The sequence below is a fragment of the Oryctolagus cuniculus genome, chromosome 8 (genome assembly GCF_051225735.1).
Source record: "Oryctolagus cuniculus isolate XC-2025 breed Fujian yellow rabbit chromosome 8, ASM5122573v1, whole genome shotgun sequence".
NCBI lineage: Eukaryota > Metazoa > Chordata > Mammalia > Lagomorpha > Leporidae > Oryctolagus > Oryctolagus cuniculus.
This window is the reverse complement of record NC_142874.1, coordinates 1,001,116-1,018,274: the sequence shown is the minus strand read 5'-3', so window position 1 is coordinate 1,018,274 and position 17,159 is coordinate 1,001,116. Positions and strand designations below refer to the sequence as shown.

Below are 17,159 nucleotides of genomic sequence, written 5' to 3'. Positions count from 1 at the left end.
TCCATGAGCAAATTCAATTCTAAACTCCACCTAAGCTTTCTCTTTGTAAATTGATATACTGCCTGCAGAATTAATCTAAGGTATAAATGTTACAAAGTAAGGCATTTACTCTACTAATCTGGCCCCCTAGGAGATACTTGGCAATGTTAGTCCAGTATCCAGTTCTCCTTTTTTTTTTTTTTTTTTTTTGTACTTGGTGAATTAGAGGGTGGTGTAAAATAATTTGAAAAGAAAAATAAACATCAACAAGACACAAATAAAAATTGTATTCTCAAATGTAGATGTTAAACTATGCCATGTACACCTGTGCTGAGTTACATTGAAATCGTTGTCATTCATTACTTGAGAGAAGCTGCCCAGGAATAAAGTAGCAGGGGGATTTTCCTGAGGGAAACAGCGTGTGTGAGGGAACCGTGATTGGGACTCAGCAGCAGTGGCTGTCACTTCTTAAGATTTTGTTCAAGAAAGGAAGAACAGCACCTGACCCTTGAGATTTGGGGTGGGAAGGAAGGGAAGGAGGGATGTAAACAAAAGCAAACGCCCTCTGGTTCCCAGCCTGTCTCCACCCACCGCACAGTGAAGCCCTAGGAGTGGTCAGTAAGTCTATCTAGGAATGCCCTGGCCTGGACTCCATTTCCCAGAGTCACCCGGTGCTTAACGATTTCCTGCTCTGAACGCCCGTGTGTGTGCTTGTTGGAGAACGTGCGCATGCGTGCCTTTCCCTGTGGCTCGGGGCTGGGAACAGAGGAAGTTCATTTACTGATCAGAGAAGTCCCCGAGAGGCCGTGCTGCTCCTTCTCCCACATTCCCTGGGGAGTCTTGCTCTGCAAGTGCAATTGTAGGCAGTTGGGGAGCACACACCCCAGACCTGCCGCCCGCTGCTTCTGTGCCTCTGCATCTGCCACCGTGGGCCCCAAGTTCCAGCGACTTCTCCTGTCCCACACTCTCCGCTTTGCTCTCCAGGTGTCCTGAAGAAAGGGGACATGCTCCCGAGATTTTCCACGGCAAGTATGGAGAACAGAAGGGGGCACAGATGTGTGTGTGGGAGAGGGGTGAGTGCGATGGTGGGTGGTGGCTCCCAGACATTGATCACTTGCTTCTCAGTGATCCTGGGAGCTTCTCCGGCAGAGTCAAGGCTGGAGCCCAGGTGTTGTGTCTCCCACCGCCGCTTCCCAGTCTCCCGATGCTCGGCCAGTCCCACGGGCTGCCTCGCTCAAATTCTCCTTAAAGTACACTGGACGAGGAACGGCACAAGCAGGGCAGTTGAGAGCATGCTGAAGGAAGGAGTCCCATTCCCTATATTTAAATAAGCCCAGTTCCCACTTTGAGTGGGTCAGAGAATGCCTTCTGGCTGGGCCTCTGGCTATATCCGCTGGTAGTTCCAGCTGGGCGGGGCTTGGTGGCCCTCAGTGAGAGCCCAAGGCAGTGGAGAGGTGGAGATGGAAGATCAGTGTAGGATCTGGCTCCTGGTCCCCATGCTGGACCCTGTGGACACATTTGACAGTTGAGGCACTATGTGTTTGGCTGACTTTCCCAGGGGCTGGTGAAGCTTGTGCAGTAGCTTTGTGGATTGATCGCTCCTCCGTGTTTAATTAACAGACTTTTTGAATCTGGAGCTTGAGGCCATGGAAACATAGCTGATTTATTTTCCTGCTTTTCGATTTCTGTCCTCAACCCTTCTTTCTTCTCATGTTATTAGGGATGTGAACTTTTATTACCGGCTGCTAATCCCTTTGCAAATTGAGAAGTGAACTGAAATTAATGCAAGTCTACCGTGTGAGTTAATAATGAGCTACTTCAATCTGGATTCTCATAGTAGAGAGCTACGAAAACATAAATACAGAAAAGTATCAGTTTTTCTCTTCTAGTTCTTTACAGTCACTCAATGCTCCATCAAGCTGATTATCTTATAATCCATATGGTTTTAATTAAGAGGGTCAGTTACTTTTAAATTTTTTTTATTTATTTATTTGAAAGGCTGAGTTACAGAGGCAAAGGCACATCTGCTGGTTCACTCCCAGCTGGTTCACTGGTCACAGTGGCCAGAACTGCATGGGAGTCAGGAGCCAGGAACTTCTTCCAAGTCTCCCACACAGATGCAGGGGACCAAGCACTTGGGCCATCTTCCACTGTTTTCCCAGGCCATAGCAGAGATTTGGATCAGAAAGTGGAGCAGCCAGGTCTCAAACCAGCACCCTTATGGTTTTACCTGCTCAGCCACAACACCAGCTTCAAATTTCTTATTCTGAGTTCTGTGTTTAACCCCATGCCATTTTCAACATGGGAGGATATTAGTGACAGATTTTCATAATGACTGTGGCCTATGGAAGCCTTTATATAAGGTGTTCATGTGAAGAGGGGTAAAGAAGAAAAGAGAAAATATGCTCCCCTCCCCCCACAGAGATAGTATACTATACTTTTACTATACACAGTATAGTATACTTCTACTATACACAGTAGAGTAAAAGATGTGGCTTTGGACTGGCACTGTGACTCAGTATGTTAATCCTCTGCCTGTGGTGCCAGCGTCCCATATGGGCACCCATTTGAGTCCCAGCTGCTCCTCCTCTGATCCATCTCTGCTATGGCCTGGGAAGGCATGTGGGAGGTCTCCATGTGGGAGACCCAGAAGAAGCTCCTGGCTCCTGGCTTTAGATCAGTGCAGTTCTTCTGGACATTTTGACCAACTGGGGAGTGAACCAGCAGAAGGAAGACCTTTCTGTCTGTCTTGTTATCTGTATTTCTACCTCTCAAATAAATAAATAAAACATCTTTTAAAAAAAGAGAAATGTGGCCCTAAAAACTATTGCTATAGACTAACTTTCAGCATAATGAAGTTATCACTTGATTAACTGAGTGATTCATAGATTCTGTTAGAGTCCTGTTGTCACCAGATTACTAATCTGTGAAACTCATTTAGCATAGTAAGGTTATCTAGGAAGTAAGACTGGAAAGGGAATCCTGGATAGAGGTTGTTGGGGTAACATCTTCCTCTGAAACCCAGTGCATTTTTGAGCTTTTCTCGCAGGTACTCCCTATCACAGTGCTTGCGAGTGGACAAGCAGTTATGTGTTTCTGCTGAAAAGAGCTGCTTCACACCCAGGAAACAACTGTAAGACACTTTCTCAGCAACTATGTTGTGCGTACATTAATACGAACTTGAAAACAGCCAAGAACAGGATTCCTGGACTACTCAGGCTAACTCACTGTCCTTGGCACATCATTCCCTGCTCTGCAATAAGTTTCTGGCAAGTTCTTTAAAGTTTTTAGGAGAGATATGTTTCATACGAGAGACATAATCTGGTAATGCAGCAGTGATGGCTTTAAGAAAAGGTGCCATGTGAGGAAGCAGTCTGATGTGTCCATTCATCTTCCCATTAATGACTCTCATTCATGTCTAGCATAGGGTGACAGAAGCAATCCCCCTTCTGAATTGCATCAAGCCAGGAGGATTCCTCTACAGTTTATCTGAGCTTTCCTTGTATGAGGGATTAACCAAAATACTACATTGTATACAGTGTATTTTCTTTTAGATTCATTTTATTTACTTGAAAGGCAGATTTACAGAGAGATTGAAAGAGAGGTTCTCCATCCATTGGTTCACTCCTCAAATGGCCACAATGACTTGGGCTGGGCCAGGTGAACCCAGGAGCTAGGAGCTTCTTCTGGTTCTCACACTTGATTTCAGGGGCCCAAACACTTGGGCCATCATCCTCTGCTTTCCCAGTTGAATTAGTAGGGAGCTATATTGGAAATGGAGCAGCCAGGTCTTGAACCAGTGCCCATGTGGGGTGCTGGCACTGCCAGGGCCTGCTGAACTTACTATACCAGTCCCATGTGCATTTTTTCAATGGGGGAGGGGTTAATTTTTTTCTAATATGACTCTCAAAATAAAGATTATAATGTGTAGTAGATGATGATTTTGGTTATATTTTGAGTTTCATTAAATTTCTATATTTTTGAAGTTAATGAGTACTAGTAGTTATTTTTTTAAAGATTTATTTATTTTACTTGAAAGTCAGAGTTACACACAGAGAGAAGGAGAGGCAGAGAGAGAGAAGTCTTCCATCTGCTGGTTCACTCCCCAATTGGCTACAGTGTTTGGAGCTGTGCCGATCCAAAGCCAGGAGCCAGGAGCTTCTTCTGTGTAGTAGTTATCTTATGTTATCCTTGCTTTGGATAAACAAACTCTCTCCCATCCCTCATTTAAAATGCTTTTTAAAATAGGTTTATTTTGAGGACTTGCACTGTGGCATGGCAGGTGAGGCTGCCACCTACAGTGCTGTCATCCCATATGGGTGCTTGTTTGAGATCCAGCTTTCTGCCATGGCCTGGGAAAGCAGTGGAAGATGGCCCAAGTTCTTGGGTTCTGCACCCACATGGGAGACCTGACAGAAGCTTCTGGCTCCTGGCTTCAGATAAATCCAGCTCTGACTATTGCAGCCATTTTCAGAGTGAATCAGTGCATGGAAGACCACTATCTGTGTCTCTGCCTCTCTGTAACTCTGCCTTTTAAATAAATAAATAAATTTTTACATGCTATACCACTGTGCTGGCCCCAAGACCGAACAGGTTTTCTGGGTGCTTATCCTGGGATTCACTTTGAGCACTAAGCACAGTTATTCTGTGTGACTGAATATTTCATATTCCTTCTTATGGAAAACTTTTTCTCATGATCTGAGTGATTGGGCTACATGTGTCCATAGTGGAAACTAAAACTTAATTTGGCATTTGAACACCCAGCATACTGATTCCTGTAATCTTCTGAATTTAATCAGAAAATGTGTTTTGAAACATTTGGTCTGTGGGTAGGCAGGGCAGTTTTCCTGGATCCCTGTGAGAATTGACGAACTGATGGTGTGTTTCTACCCCACATTATATTCTGAAATTTACTTCCTTTTATTTTCTTAAAATAACTATATTTGAAATTTGCTCCCCCCTTCTGAAATGTTTGTGCTCTGTCCTCCTTATCACCATGGACATGAGTAGCCCTTTTCCTTCCCTTTATGATGGTACAAGAGCAATGGGACATTGCAGCTCTCTCCCTTGGCAGCACATCTCCCTCAGTACGTCTCTTTGAATTAGACCCTGGGTTAACTTGGCTGCACAAAAGGCGTATATCTATACCCAGTGTACCTAATGAATGACAAGTCATCATAAAATCAATATGCCTTGTAAACCTCTCATCTCTTGCTTTGAAATGTGTTGTGAATGTGTCTTTTATGTCAGTGTCTACAAGCCGGAGACTTCCTACTTAAGACAGAAGGCTGCTGAGGGACAGCACAACTGTAGCTTTGCTCTGTTACTTTACTGTGGCTACTCTCTCACCCTTTCTCTTTATTTTATTAAGATTTAAAAATTTTTATCTTAAAGCAGAGTTACAGAGAAAGAGGCAGACAGAAGGATGGGGATCTTGTATCTGCTGGTTCACTCAAGAGACTGCAATGAATACTCCTGGCCCAGCCTGGAAGTCCAACCAAGTGTCCCATGTTGGTGCAAGGACCCAAGTACTTGTGCCATCTTTTTCTGCTTCCCCAGTTGTGTTATCAGGGAGCTGGATCAGAAGTGGAACAGCTGTGACTCAAACTGGCACTCATGGGGCTGGCATTGTGGCACAATGGGGAAAGCCACCATCTGCAATGCCAGCTTCCCACATGGGCAGTAGTTCATGTCCCAGTTGCTCCACTTCTAACCTAGCTCCCTGCTGATGGCCTGAGAAAAGCAGCAGAGGATGACTCAAGTGTTTGGGCCATTGTAACCCATGTGGGAGACCCAGATGAAGTGCCTGGCTCCTGGTTTCTGTGTGCTTCAGCCCTGGCCATGGCAGCCATGGCAGATGGCAGATCTCTCTCTCTCTCTCTCTCTCTCTCTCTCTCTCTCTCAGCATTTATTTATTTGCAAGGCAAAGATAGAGAAAGGGAGAGAATGAGAAAGAGATTTTCCATCTGCTGGTCTACTCCCTAGATGGCTGCAATGGCCAAGACTGGGCCAGGCCCAAGCCAGGCACCAAGAGCTTCATTCAGGTCTCACACTTGGGTGGCAAGGACCCAGGTATTGGGCCATCTTCTACTTTTTCAGGGCCATTAGAAGAGAGCTGGATCAGAAGTGGAACAGCCAGGACATGAACTGGTGCCTATATGGGATACCAGCATTGCAGGCAGCAGCTTTACCTGCTAATCCACAATGGCATTCCATCTGACTCTCCCTCCTCTCTATAACTCTGACTTTTTTTTAAGATTTATTTTATTTATTTGACAGAGTTACTGATAGAGATAGAGACAGATAGAGAGGTCTTCAGTCTGCTGATTCACTTCCCAAATGACCACAGTGGCCAGATCTGAGCTGATCTGAAGCCAGGAGCCAGTAGCTTTTTCCACATCTCCATATGGATATATGGCCAAGGACTTGGGCCATACTGTGCCACTTTCCAAAGCACATTAGCAGGCAGCTGGATTGGAAGTGGAGCAGCCAAGACCTGAACCAGGGACCATATGGGATGCAGCCCAGGGCCTCCACCAGCTGTGCCACAGCACTGGCCCCCAAAACTCTGACTTTCAAATAAATCAATCTATTTTAAAGGGTGGACACACATATTGGATCCCAGCATTTTATTTGGTGGTGGCTTAATCCACTGTGCCACAAAGCCAGCCCCACCCTTTATCCTGGTGACTTGTGTGTCACAATCTTGGTGATATCTGCTGAACAACTGTTGGTGTTATGTTAGATTCTTCTGTTTTATTTTGGTTCTCATTTGTTGAGTTTATTTTGGCTGCCACTTTTGGGTAGCAAGCTGTGATGTCATCAGTGGCTAAAGCTGCTGTGTGTTAGGCTGGCACTGGTTCTACCTTTCCATTTCTTCAAGTAGAAGTGGAAAATGAAATCCTCTCAAAACTAACATGCTACAAAGTAACAACTGGAAATCAAGCTTCCTTTCTTCTCACCTAACAGACCCAGCTGGTCTCTGTGTTTCTCATTTTAGCCCAAACCTACATCAGATTCCTAGAGCAGAAGGAAGCTTATTTTTCAAGGCAGAATTCATAGATGTGGTTGTCCATTCACCTCTGAGAATTAAAGCCATCACTCTGCTTTTTGAATGGTTTTCAGTCTGTGGTGGTGCCATCTCTCACAGGAAGACAGATTCCTCACAGAAGAATACACCTAGGTGGAGAAAATTTTATGGAGTGGGTTTTCCAAAGTGAAATGGAATTCTGGCCTGGACATCCTTGAGATCATGATCAGCAGAGTGGGGAAATTCTTTGCTATGTCCATTCACATCCTTTCCTTTTTTGTTCATTATATTCCTCCCTTACATAGTGCTCTGTGCTCTCCTTCTGTTGCACACACACAAGGCGTGTCTGTGATTGAGGCTGTTTGTGTACCACTGCAGTATCTGGAGTTGCCTTTGTCTCCATCTCTAACTAGAAACTCAGATGCAGAGTGAGGAGGGGACTGCCAGCCGGCCACACAGGGTTTGGGCCCCTTGCTTCCTTACTTTTCTTCAGTGCAGGAGCAGCCTTGAACAGAGTTGCACTGGGTAGTATTATTTCTTTTAGATTTGAGTGCTTGGATAGCAAAAGAAATAAATATTTTTTGCTTATAGAAAAGATTGAGGAGGCACTACATAAAGTCAGCAGCAACTTTCTTGTCTCCTGTTACATGTCAAGATGAGTCAGAATATTTAGGGCCATTTGCTAAATTTTTTAAAAAGTTAAAAATATTTATTTATTTATTGACAGGCAGAGTGGACAGTGAGAGAAAGAGATGGAGAGAAAGGTCTTCCTTTTTCCATTGGTTCACCCCACAATGGCTGCTGCAGCCAGCTCACTGCACTAATCCAAAGCCAGGAGCCAGGTGCTTCTCCTGGTCTCCCATGCAGCTGCAGGGCCCAAGAACTTGGGCCATCCTCCACTGCACTCCTGGGCCACAGTAAAGAGCTGGACTGGAAGAAGAGCAACCGGGACAGAATCTGGTGCCCCAACCGGGACTAGAACCTGGGGTGCTAGCACCACAGGCAGAGGATTAGCCTAATGAGCCACGGCGCCAGCCAATATTTATTTGAAAGGCAGAGTTACAGAGAGAGAGAGAGATGTAAATCATTTATCCACTGTTTCACACCCCTAATGGCCACAGCAGCTGGGGTTGGAACTGGATTAAAGTCAGGAGCCAGTATCTTCTTCCACATTTCCCATGTGGGTGTAGGAGCACAAGCACCATTCTTTGCAGCTTTCCTAGGCACATGAAGGGGCTGGATCAGAAGTAGAGCTGCTGTGGCCTGGGAATGCAGTGGAGGATGGCCCAAGTCCTTAGGCCCTGCACCTGCATGGGAGACCAGGAGAAGCACTTGGCTCCTGAATTCGGATCAAAGTGGTGTGCCAGCTGCAGCAACCGTTGGGGGGTGGTGAACAAACTGAAAAGGAAGACCTTTCTCTGTGTCTCTCTCTCACTGTCTACTCTACCTGTCAAAAGAAAAAAAAAGGAAAAGAAAAAAGAAAAAAAGAAATAGAGCAGGAGGTACATGGACTCATGCACAATATAGAATACCAGCATCATAGGCAACAGCTTTTCTACTATGCTATACCATCTTTTTTTAAAATTTTTTTAATTTTATTTCATTTGAGTTAGAGAGATGCAGAAGCAGAAAGAGAGGAAGGAAGGTCTTCCATCTTCTGGTTTACTCCCCAGATGGCTGCAGTGGCTGGAGCTACCCCAAACTGAAGTCAAGAGCTGGGAGCCTCTTCCAGTTATCCCACATGTGTGCAGGGGCCCAAGGACTTGGGTCATCTTCTACTGCTTCCCCAGACCTTAGAAGAGAGCTGGATCAGAAATGGAGCAGCCAAGACTCAAAGCAGCACCCATAAGGGATGTCAGCAATGCAGGCAGCAGTTTTTCCTGCTAGGACACAGTACCAGCACCTCTATTGTCTGTTTTATGGAAATATATATTTATGGGATATTAGAAGGCCATTCAGGCACTCCCTACAAAGCATTTTGAAATAATGATTGACAGTCTGCAAGACTGTTTCCAAAGGGAGAGAGCTGCAGGGACAGAGAAGCAGTGATGATGAAATGGTATGAGGAACAAGGGAAGATGGGAAGGCCAGAAGAAATCTTGAAAAGTATTCCAAAGGATAAAGTAATAGGACACAGGTCATTTGTACAGATTGCCAAAATTAACCATTTCTACTTTATGGTTGTCCTTTTTTTATTTAAAATAGAGATAATTTCTAACATAATTTGTGATATACTGGACTCACTTTTTTTCTTACAGATAGATGGGCTTATAAGATATAGAGGGGCTGGTACCTATATGGGCAACAGTTCTAGCCTCAGCTGCTCCTCTTCTGTACTGGCTCTCAGCTATGGCCTGGGAAAACAGTAGAAGATGGCTCAAGTGCTTAGGCCCTTGTACCCAAGGGGGGACAGAAAAGAAGCTCTTGGCTTCAGATCAGTGTAGCTCCATCTGTTATAGCCATTTGGGGAGTGAACCAGCAGATAGAAGACCTTTATCTCTGTCTCTTCCTCTCACTGTCTATAATTTGAACTCTCAAATAAATAAATAAAATCTTAAAAAATAATATATAGAGAAGCACTGTAATTAAATGCAATAGTACACTCCTAAATATGCAGTTAACATTAATTTTCTTTTAACATTTATTTAATGAATATAAATTTCCAAAGTACAGCTTATGGATTACAATGGCTTCCCCCCCATAACTTCCCTAACAACTACAACCCTCCCCTCTCCTGCCCCTCACCCCTTCCATTCACATCAAGATTCATTGTCAATTTTCTTTATATACAGAAGATCAATTTAGCATATGTTAAGTAAAGATTTCAACAGTTTGCACCCACATAGAAAAACAAAGTGAAAAGTACTGTTTGAGTACTCGTTATAGCATTAAATAACAATGTACAGCACACTAAGGACAGAGATCCTAAATGAGGAGTAAGTGCACAGTGACTCCTATTGTTGACTTAACAAATTGACACTCTTGTTTATGGTGTCAGTAATCACCCTAGGCTCTTGTCATGAGTTTTCAAGGCTATGGAAGCCTTTTGAGTTCAGCAACTCTGATCATATTTAGACAAGGTGGAAGTTCTCTCCTCCCTTCAGAGAAAGGTAACTACTTCTTTGATGACCTGTTCTTTCCAATGGGATCTCACTCTCAGAGATCTTTTGTTTACGGCTTGCTTTTTTTTTTTTTTTTTTTTTTTTGCCAGAGTGTTTGGCTTTCCATGCCTAAAATACTGTCATGGGCTTTTAGCCAGATCTGAATGCCTTAAGGGCTGATTCTGAGGCCAGAGTGCTGTTTAGCATATCTGCCATTCTATGAGTCTGCTGTGTATCCTGCATCTCAAGTTGAATCGTTCTCTCCACCCCCCCTTTTTTTTTTATTCTATCGGTTAGTATTTTCAGACACTGTCTTGTTTATGTTATCCCTTTGACTCGTAGTCCTCTCAGTGTGATCAATTGTGAACAGCAATTGATCACTTGGACTAGTGATATGGCATTGGTATATGCCACCTTGATTGGATTGAATTGGAATCCCCTGGTATGTTTCTAACTCTACCATTTGGGGCAAGTCCAATTGAGCATGTCCCAAATTGTACATCTCTTCCCTCTCTTATTCCCACTCTTATGTTTAACAGGGATCACTTTTCAGTTAAATTTCAACACTTAACAATAACTCTGTATTAATTACAGAATTCAACCAATAGTATTAAGTAGAACAACCAAAAATACTAAAAGGAATAAAGTATTAAATTGTACATCAACAGTCAGGTCAAAGGCTGATCAAGTCTCCATTTCTTGTAGTGTCCATTTCACTTCAACAGGTTTCCTTTTTGGGGCCCGGTTAGTTGTCACCAATCAGGGAGAACCTATGGTATTTGTCCCTTTGGGACTGGCTTATTTCACTCAGCATGATGTGTTCCAGATTCCTCCATTTTGTTGCAAATGATCAGATTTCATTGTTTTTGACTGCTGTATACTATTCTATAGAGTACATATCCCATAATTTATTTATCCAGTCCACTGTTGATGGGCATTTAGGTTGACTCCAGGTCTTGGTTATTGTGAATTGAGCTGCAATAAACATTAGGGTGCAGACCGCTTTTTTGTTTGCCAATTTAATTTCCTTTGGGTAAATTCCAAGGAGTGGGATGGCTGGGTCGAATGGTAGGGTTATCTTCAGGTTTCTGAGGAAACTTCAGACTGACCTCCATAGTTGATTTACCAGTTTGCATTCCCACCAGCAGTGGGTTAGTGTCCCTTTTTCCCAACATCCTCGCCAGCATGTATTGTTGGTAGATTTCTGAATGTGAGCCATTCTAACCAGGGTGAGGTGAAACCTCATTGTGGTTTTGATTTGCATTTCCCTGATTTCTAATGACCTTGAACATTTTTTCATGTGCCTGGTGGCCATTTGGATTTCCTCTTTTGAAAAATGTCTATTGAGGTCCTTGGCCCATCTCTTAAGTGGGTTGTTTGTTTTGTTTTTGTGGAGTTTCTTGATCTCTTTGTAGATTCTTGTTATCAACCCTTTATCTGTTGCATAGTTTGCAAATATCTTTTCCCATTCTGTCGGTTGCCTCTTCACTTTCTTGACTGTTTCTTTTGCAGTACAGAAACTTCTCAATTTGATGCAATCCCAATAGTTGATTTTGGCTTTGACTGCCTGTGCCTCCTGGGTCTTTTCCAGAAACTCTTTGCCTGTGCCAATATCTTGCAGGGTTTCTCCAATGTTCTCTAATAATTTGATGGTGTTGGGTCATAGATTTAAGTCTTTAATCCATGTTGAGTGGATTTTTGTGTAAGGTGTAAGGTAGGGGTCTTGCTTCATGATTCTGCACGTGGAAATCCAGTTTTCCCAGCACCATTTATTGAATAGACTGTCCTTGCTCCAGGAATTGGTTTTTGACCCTTGATCAAATATAAGTTGGCTGTATATGTTTGGGTTATTTTCTGGTGTTTCTATTCTGTTCCATTGGTCTATCCATCTGTTTCTGTACCAGTACCATGCTGTTTTGATTACAACTGCCCTGTAGTATGCCTTGAAATATGGTATTGTGATGCCTCCAGCTTTGTTTTTGTTGTACAACATTGCTTTAGCTATTTGAGGTCTTCTGCATCTCCATATGAATTTCAGCATCATTTTTTCCAGATCTGAGAAGAATGTCTTTGGTATTTTAATTGGTATTGCATTGAATCTGTAAATTGCTTTTGGGAGAATGGACATTTTGATGCTATTGATTCTTCCAATCCATGAGCATGGAAGATTTTTCCATTTCTTGGTATCCTCTTCTATTTCTTTCTTTAAGATTTTGTAATTCTCAGTGCATTATATTTTTTTTGAGAAAGGGATGAGCTTGCTTTATGTGTGTCTTGCATAGAGCCGAATTTTTATGACTGAATTTGAGATAATTAAAAATAAGTTTGTAATTGAAACATTGACCATTTTTACTGCTGTAGCCCCCCCCCCCACTCTGTATCCCTATGCAGAAGTCCACATGAGAGTACAACAGAAAGAGAGGCCTGCATATCTGGAGTAATGCAAATATGCCCTTTGCTTAAACCAGTGGATTGATCCACTGGAGTTCTTTGTGATTCAGTTTACATTTTTCTGTAGAGTGAAATATAGTGATTTGGGTAAAGTATCTTGTCTTCTAGTAGATGATTCCAATTGTCTTTCTTATCCATCTACCTGGCATCACAGGTGATTCCCAAGACAGGTGTTGGGCTCTATGGAAAAAAAAAAAGTAGCCTCTTCAGAGTTGATGTATTTCTCCTGGATAATTGGAGAAATGTTTTGTAAGAAGCAGTTCATGGAGGATGTATATTTCCCTAGAAATGAGACTGAAATAATTCCCTTTATTTGCCCCTCCCTGAGCTAGTTCCTGAGGCTGATTGATCAGGGCAAGAATGCTAATATTTATAGGCCAGTTATGAATGATCCATGTTTGTCTTACACATGAGATGTCTACAGATCTGTTTCTCAAGGCCTTTAAGATAAAATAAGAAAATTTTGCAACAAAAGAGAAGGTTGGCATTGCCTGTTGCCTTGGTCTAGGATCTGTGCATTTATTACCCACTTAGTTCTCTGACTCCTATTGTGAGCCCTCCTAATGGTTCTTTTTTGGCCATTCCTGTGTCCAGATTCCTTAATGGGTGGCAATCTTTGACCAGACTTCCAGTCTGATAACTCAGCCCAAATTGGAGTTGACTAGTTTGTGTAGCCATTTCAGGATTAAGGCGGTCCAAAACTGCCAGTGCCCAATGACTGGGCTGTCTTTATGCTCACTCAAGAGATAAGACTCCGCGCACAGGTCCCAAGTGGCTTTGCTTGGTCCTCTTCCCTTGATCTCCCTGGTGAGCAGGCTGATTCTCAGGTAGGCAGGGAACTTGTTGCCTCACAGAAGTCTCCAGATTTCGGTTTTGCATTCATCTGCAAAATATTTGAAAGTTTTCTCTTGGACCTCTAAAGTCCTGAGTAGGGAGTTCTATTTTGTATTGAGATGTGTCTTTATAAAGACAGGTGTCACTGAAGACTGTGTATCTTCAGAATTAACTGAACTCTCCCAGGCCTGGATGGAGTTCCAGGATCCTGGCTTCAGGCTGAACATTGCCTGCTGTTGTGAGCATTTGGGGATGTACCAGAAAATGGAAGAAATCTCTCTTCCTCTCCCTCTCCCCCTGCCTTTTAAATAAAATGAAAAACAGATAGAAATTGGAAAAAAAATGTGTTTTGCCTTGTGTCCTAAAGAAAAAGTAATTACTGTTGTTATAGGTAGAACTCATTTGTACACTTCACAAATCCTCATCAATCTCAGGTTAATGGCTTGGTGATCACTGCTGGCTGTGCTGCCTACTCAGCTCCCATTCTGTAATGCATCCCCCTTTTCATCTGCAGTTCACTTTGGGTGCTCATGAAACACCAAACTGCCTCCTGACTTTGCATTCCTGTGTTTTTTATACATAGCTTGGCCATAATCTCATTTTCTTTAGCAGCATGCTAATTTTTATGGGTGCTTCACAGGCAAAGAATAATGGGGACATTGATTTTCTCTGAGCTTTTGCCCTAAGTGGTTTATTTTATGAAATTGATTCTGGGTGATGTGTAGAACTTTGGTGGATTAGAAGTTGTGGTGCAGAATTTGATGTTAGAGAAATTGGGCTGTCACTGCCACTTGCACTGTGCCCCACCCTGCAACCTATGCCTGCCTTTGGATTCTGTTTTTATAGAGTGTTGGAATGAGGCAGTAGTGATTCAATAAAGGAATAAATTTTTAATTGTTAAACATTTCTATTTTTATTAATACAAAGAGATCAGATTGCATAAGAACGTAATTCCATAAGAACATAACCATACTTCTCTGTTTCCTCCTCCTTTCTTCCTTTCTCTTTTTAAGGATTTAATAAGCTGGCTTTTTTCCCTAACCTAGTCATTACCCCTTCACCTCCAGCCTTCCTGTCTATTTGTTCCTACTTTACAATCTAGTGCTTTAAGCTTTTTCTCCCTTCTTTCATGCATGTTTTTGCCTACTCCTACCCCAATTCCAAAGAAGGAAAAATGAATAAAAATCATGACATATTGATTCAAAGACAGGGATCCTATCCAGAAATACAGAAAAAAAGTTACCTCCTTTTTTTTAATTAACAATTTATTTACTGATTTACCTTTCTGGAAGAGGCAGCTAGAAGTTCTCTGAGGTCTGTTCTTAGAATGTGAGGAGAGCCAGAGATATTGGATAGACTCTTTACAGTCTGTTTGTTTTACTGTGAGAGATATTGTTCCACTTGCCTGTGGCAGAAAAAAAATGAAATTTCAATGATTTTTTTTCTGTGTTACTAATTTTTATGATGAGTCTCTTCTTTATCAATGGATAGAGACCTGCCAAGTTTACCATGAGCAAAAAATTTCACAGACACAACTGCTTCCAGAGGAGATGCATGCCTCTCCATTCCTGTGTGGCCTTCTCTGAGATCTCCAGGTGGCTTCTCTTGGTCTCCTGAAAGCAAAGAGAAGATTCAACCACAGAAAAAGTTCACTACAACTGTGGTGTTGTTTCTTGGAAGTTCCTGTCCAAAAAGTAATCATTTAAGAACACCAGGGGCATTTTATTAGTTTCACAAGACTTTCTTCTTTCTGGCTTCAGTGGAGAGGAAAAATAACCACAGTTGAAGCATGATTCTAGGCAAAGCACAATTATTTATCTGCATACAAAAATCCTCATTTTTTTTCTGCACATTGTTAGTCTTACATGGGTTAGAAAGAAAAATACTATTTAATGTCTTAGAACTCTCTAATATTAAAAAGTGCAAGAATTAAAAATTGATATTTTGTGCTCTTATAAAGCTCCAAAAGCATTAACATTGTGCATTTCTGGGTGATTTAAAAATTCTAAATTTGAAAGCAATTGCGTTGACTGGCTTTGCAGAGTAGGAAGAAAATAATTGGCTTATTAATTATTTATATAGAGAGACTATGAAGGAAGCTATTCATTGTTACCAATTGTCTATGATAAGCTTTAATGTTTATGAAACCATGATTCATTTTATTTTATGAGCTAAGTCCACTTGAAGTTGTGAAAGAAAACATGCAATAGTGGTTGCAATTCACTTTAAAAGATTTTTTGAAAGATTTTATTTATTGATTTGAGAGGTAGAGTTATAGACAGTGAGAGGTAGGACAGAGAGAAAGGTCTTCCATCCATTGGTTCACTCCACAAATGGCTGCAACAGCCAGAGCTGCTCAATCCAAAGCCAGGAGCCAGGTGCTTTTTTCCAGTCTCCCATGGGTGAAGGGTCCCAAGCACTTGGGCCATGTTATACTGCTTTTCCAGGCCATAGCAGAGAGCTGGATTGAAAGAGGTGCGGCTGGGACTGGAACTGGGGCCTATATGGGATGCCGGTGCTGCAGGTGGAGGATTAACCTACTGCACCATGGCACCAGCCCCACAATTCTCTTGAAAACAGAAACATTTATTCCTGAGTCTTTTGATGAATTAGGCCAATGAAGTCCTGACAGGGCACATATGTCTCTAGCATTAGAGGAGTGTTCACCATTCTCATGTTGTGTTCTGTTGCTGTTCAGCCTGTGACAATGAGGCACATAAATAAAAAACCAGAAATTCAGCATGTGGTTACCCCACAAGGAATCTTGTTTGCATCTGAATAAATTTTCTAGCCAGATGTTTTTAAGTTGCTAAATATTCTCCTAATTTGTATTTACTTAAAGACTATTAACTTAGTACCACAATTTTTGTTACAATAAGGTGATTGCAGATAAGGAATTATCTTCTGGATAAAACTAGAAGTTTTACTTTGTAACAATCACAGACTAGCAGAAGTCATAAATCATTAACCCTCGTTTTTCTAAAATAGGAGGTTGTAATTAGTATGAGTATATAAAGAATATATTTTTTAAGATTTTATTTAGTTGAGAGGTAAAATTGCAGACAGAAAGAAAGGTCTTCCTTCCATTGGTTCACTCCCCAGATGGCTGCAATGGTAGAGCTGCACCCATCTAAAGCCAGGAGCCAGCTGCTTCTTCCTGGTTTCCCATGCGGGTGCAGGGGCCCAAGCACTTGGGCCATCTTCCACTGCTTTCCCAGGCCATAGCAGAGAACTGGACTGGAAGAGGGGCAGCCAGGACTAGAACTGGTAGTCATACTGGATGCTGGCACCACAGGCAGAGGATTTACCTGCTGCACAGCAGCACCAGCCCCAAGTACATGAAGAATTTAGAACAGAAAATCTACCAACCTCATGGAGTTTATCTCCGTTTCAAAACTTTTAATAACCTTTGGGATGGAAAATGCTAATTTAAAGTACTGTAATTAAATTCACAAAAACAAAAGATGTTTTAGGATGTTTTTACTTCATTATTTAAGTTAGATACTGTTAGGAAATTCTAGATTATTTTGTGGGTAAATTGTAATTTCTTTTCACAAGTGTATTTGAGTAGAAACACAAGCTTTTATAATCAATTATTTATGTTTAAAACATTTGCTTATGTATGTTTTGTATTAAAATAACAGCATGTTATGAAGTTTAGAAACATCTTGTTCCATACAAGCCTATGCTTTTTTTAAGTTTTATTTTAAAAGAATCTTTGTATTTATTTTTTTTAACACAGCAAATTCAGGTGACACCATACG

General features: G+C 41.9%; 1 protein-coding gene across 1 annotated transcript in view; it reads left to right on the top strand.

The window, feature by feature from the left end:
• The first annotated feature begins 352 nt into the window (after positions 1–352).
• Positions 353–17,159, top strand: part of LOC138843429 (uncharacterized) — a 53,445-nt gene continuing 36,638 nt past the window's right edge. Inside the window, 1 exon segment of the mRNA XM_089301819.1 lies at positions 353–1,004. Coding sequence (XP_089157945.1) covers positions 984–1,004 — 21 coding nt within the window. The 5' untranslated portion in view covers positions 353–983.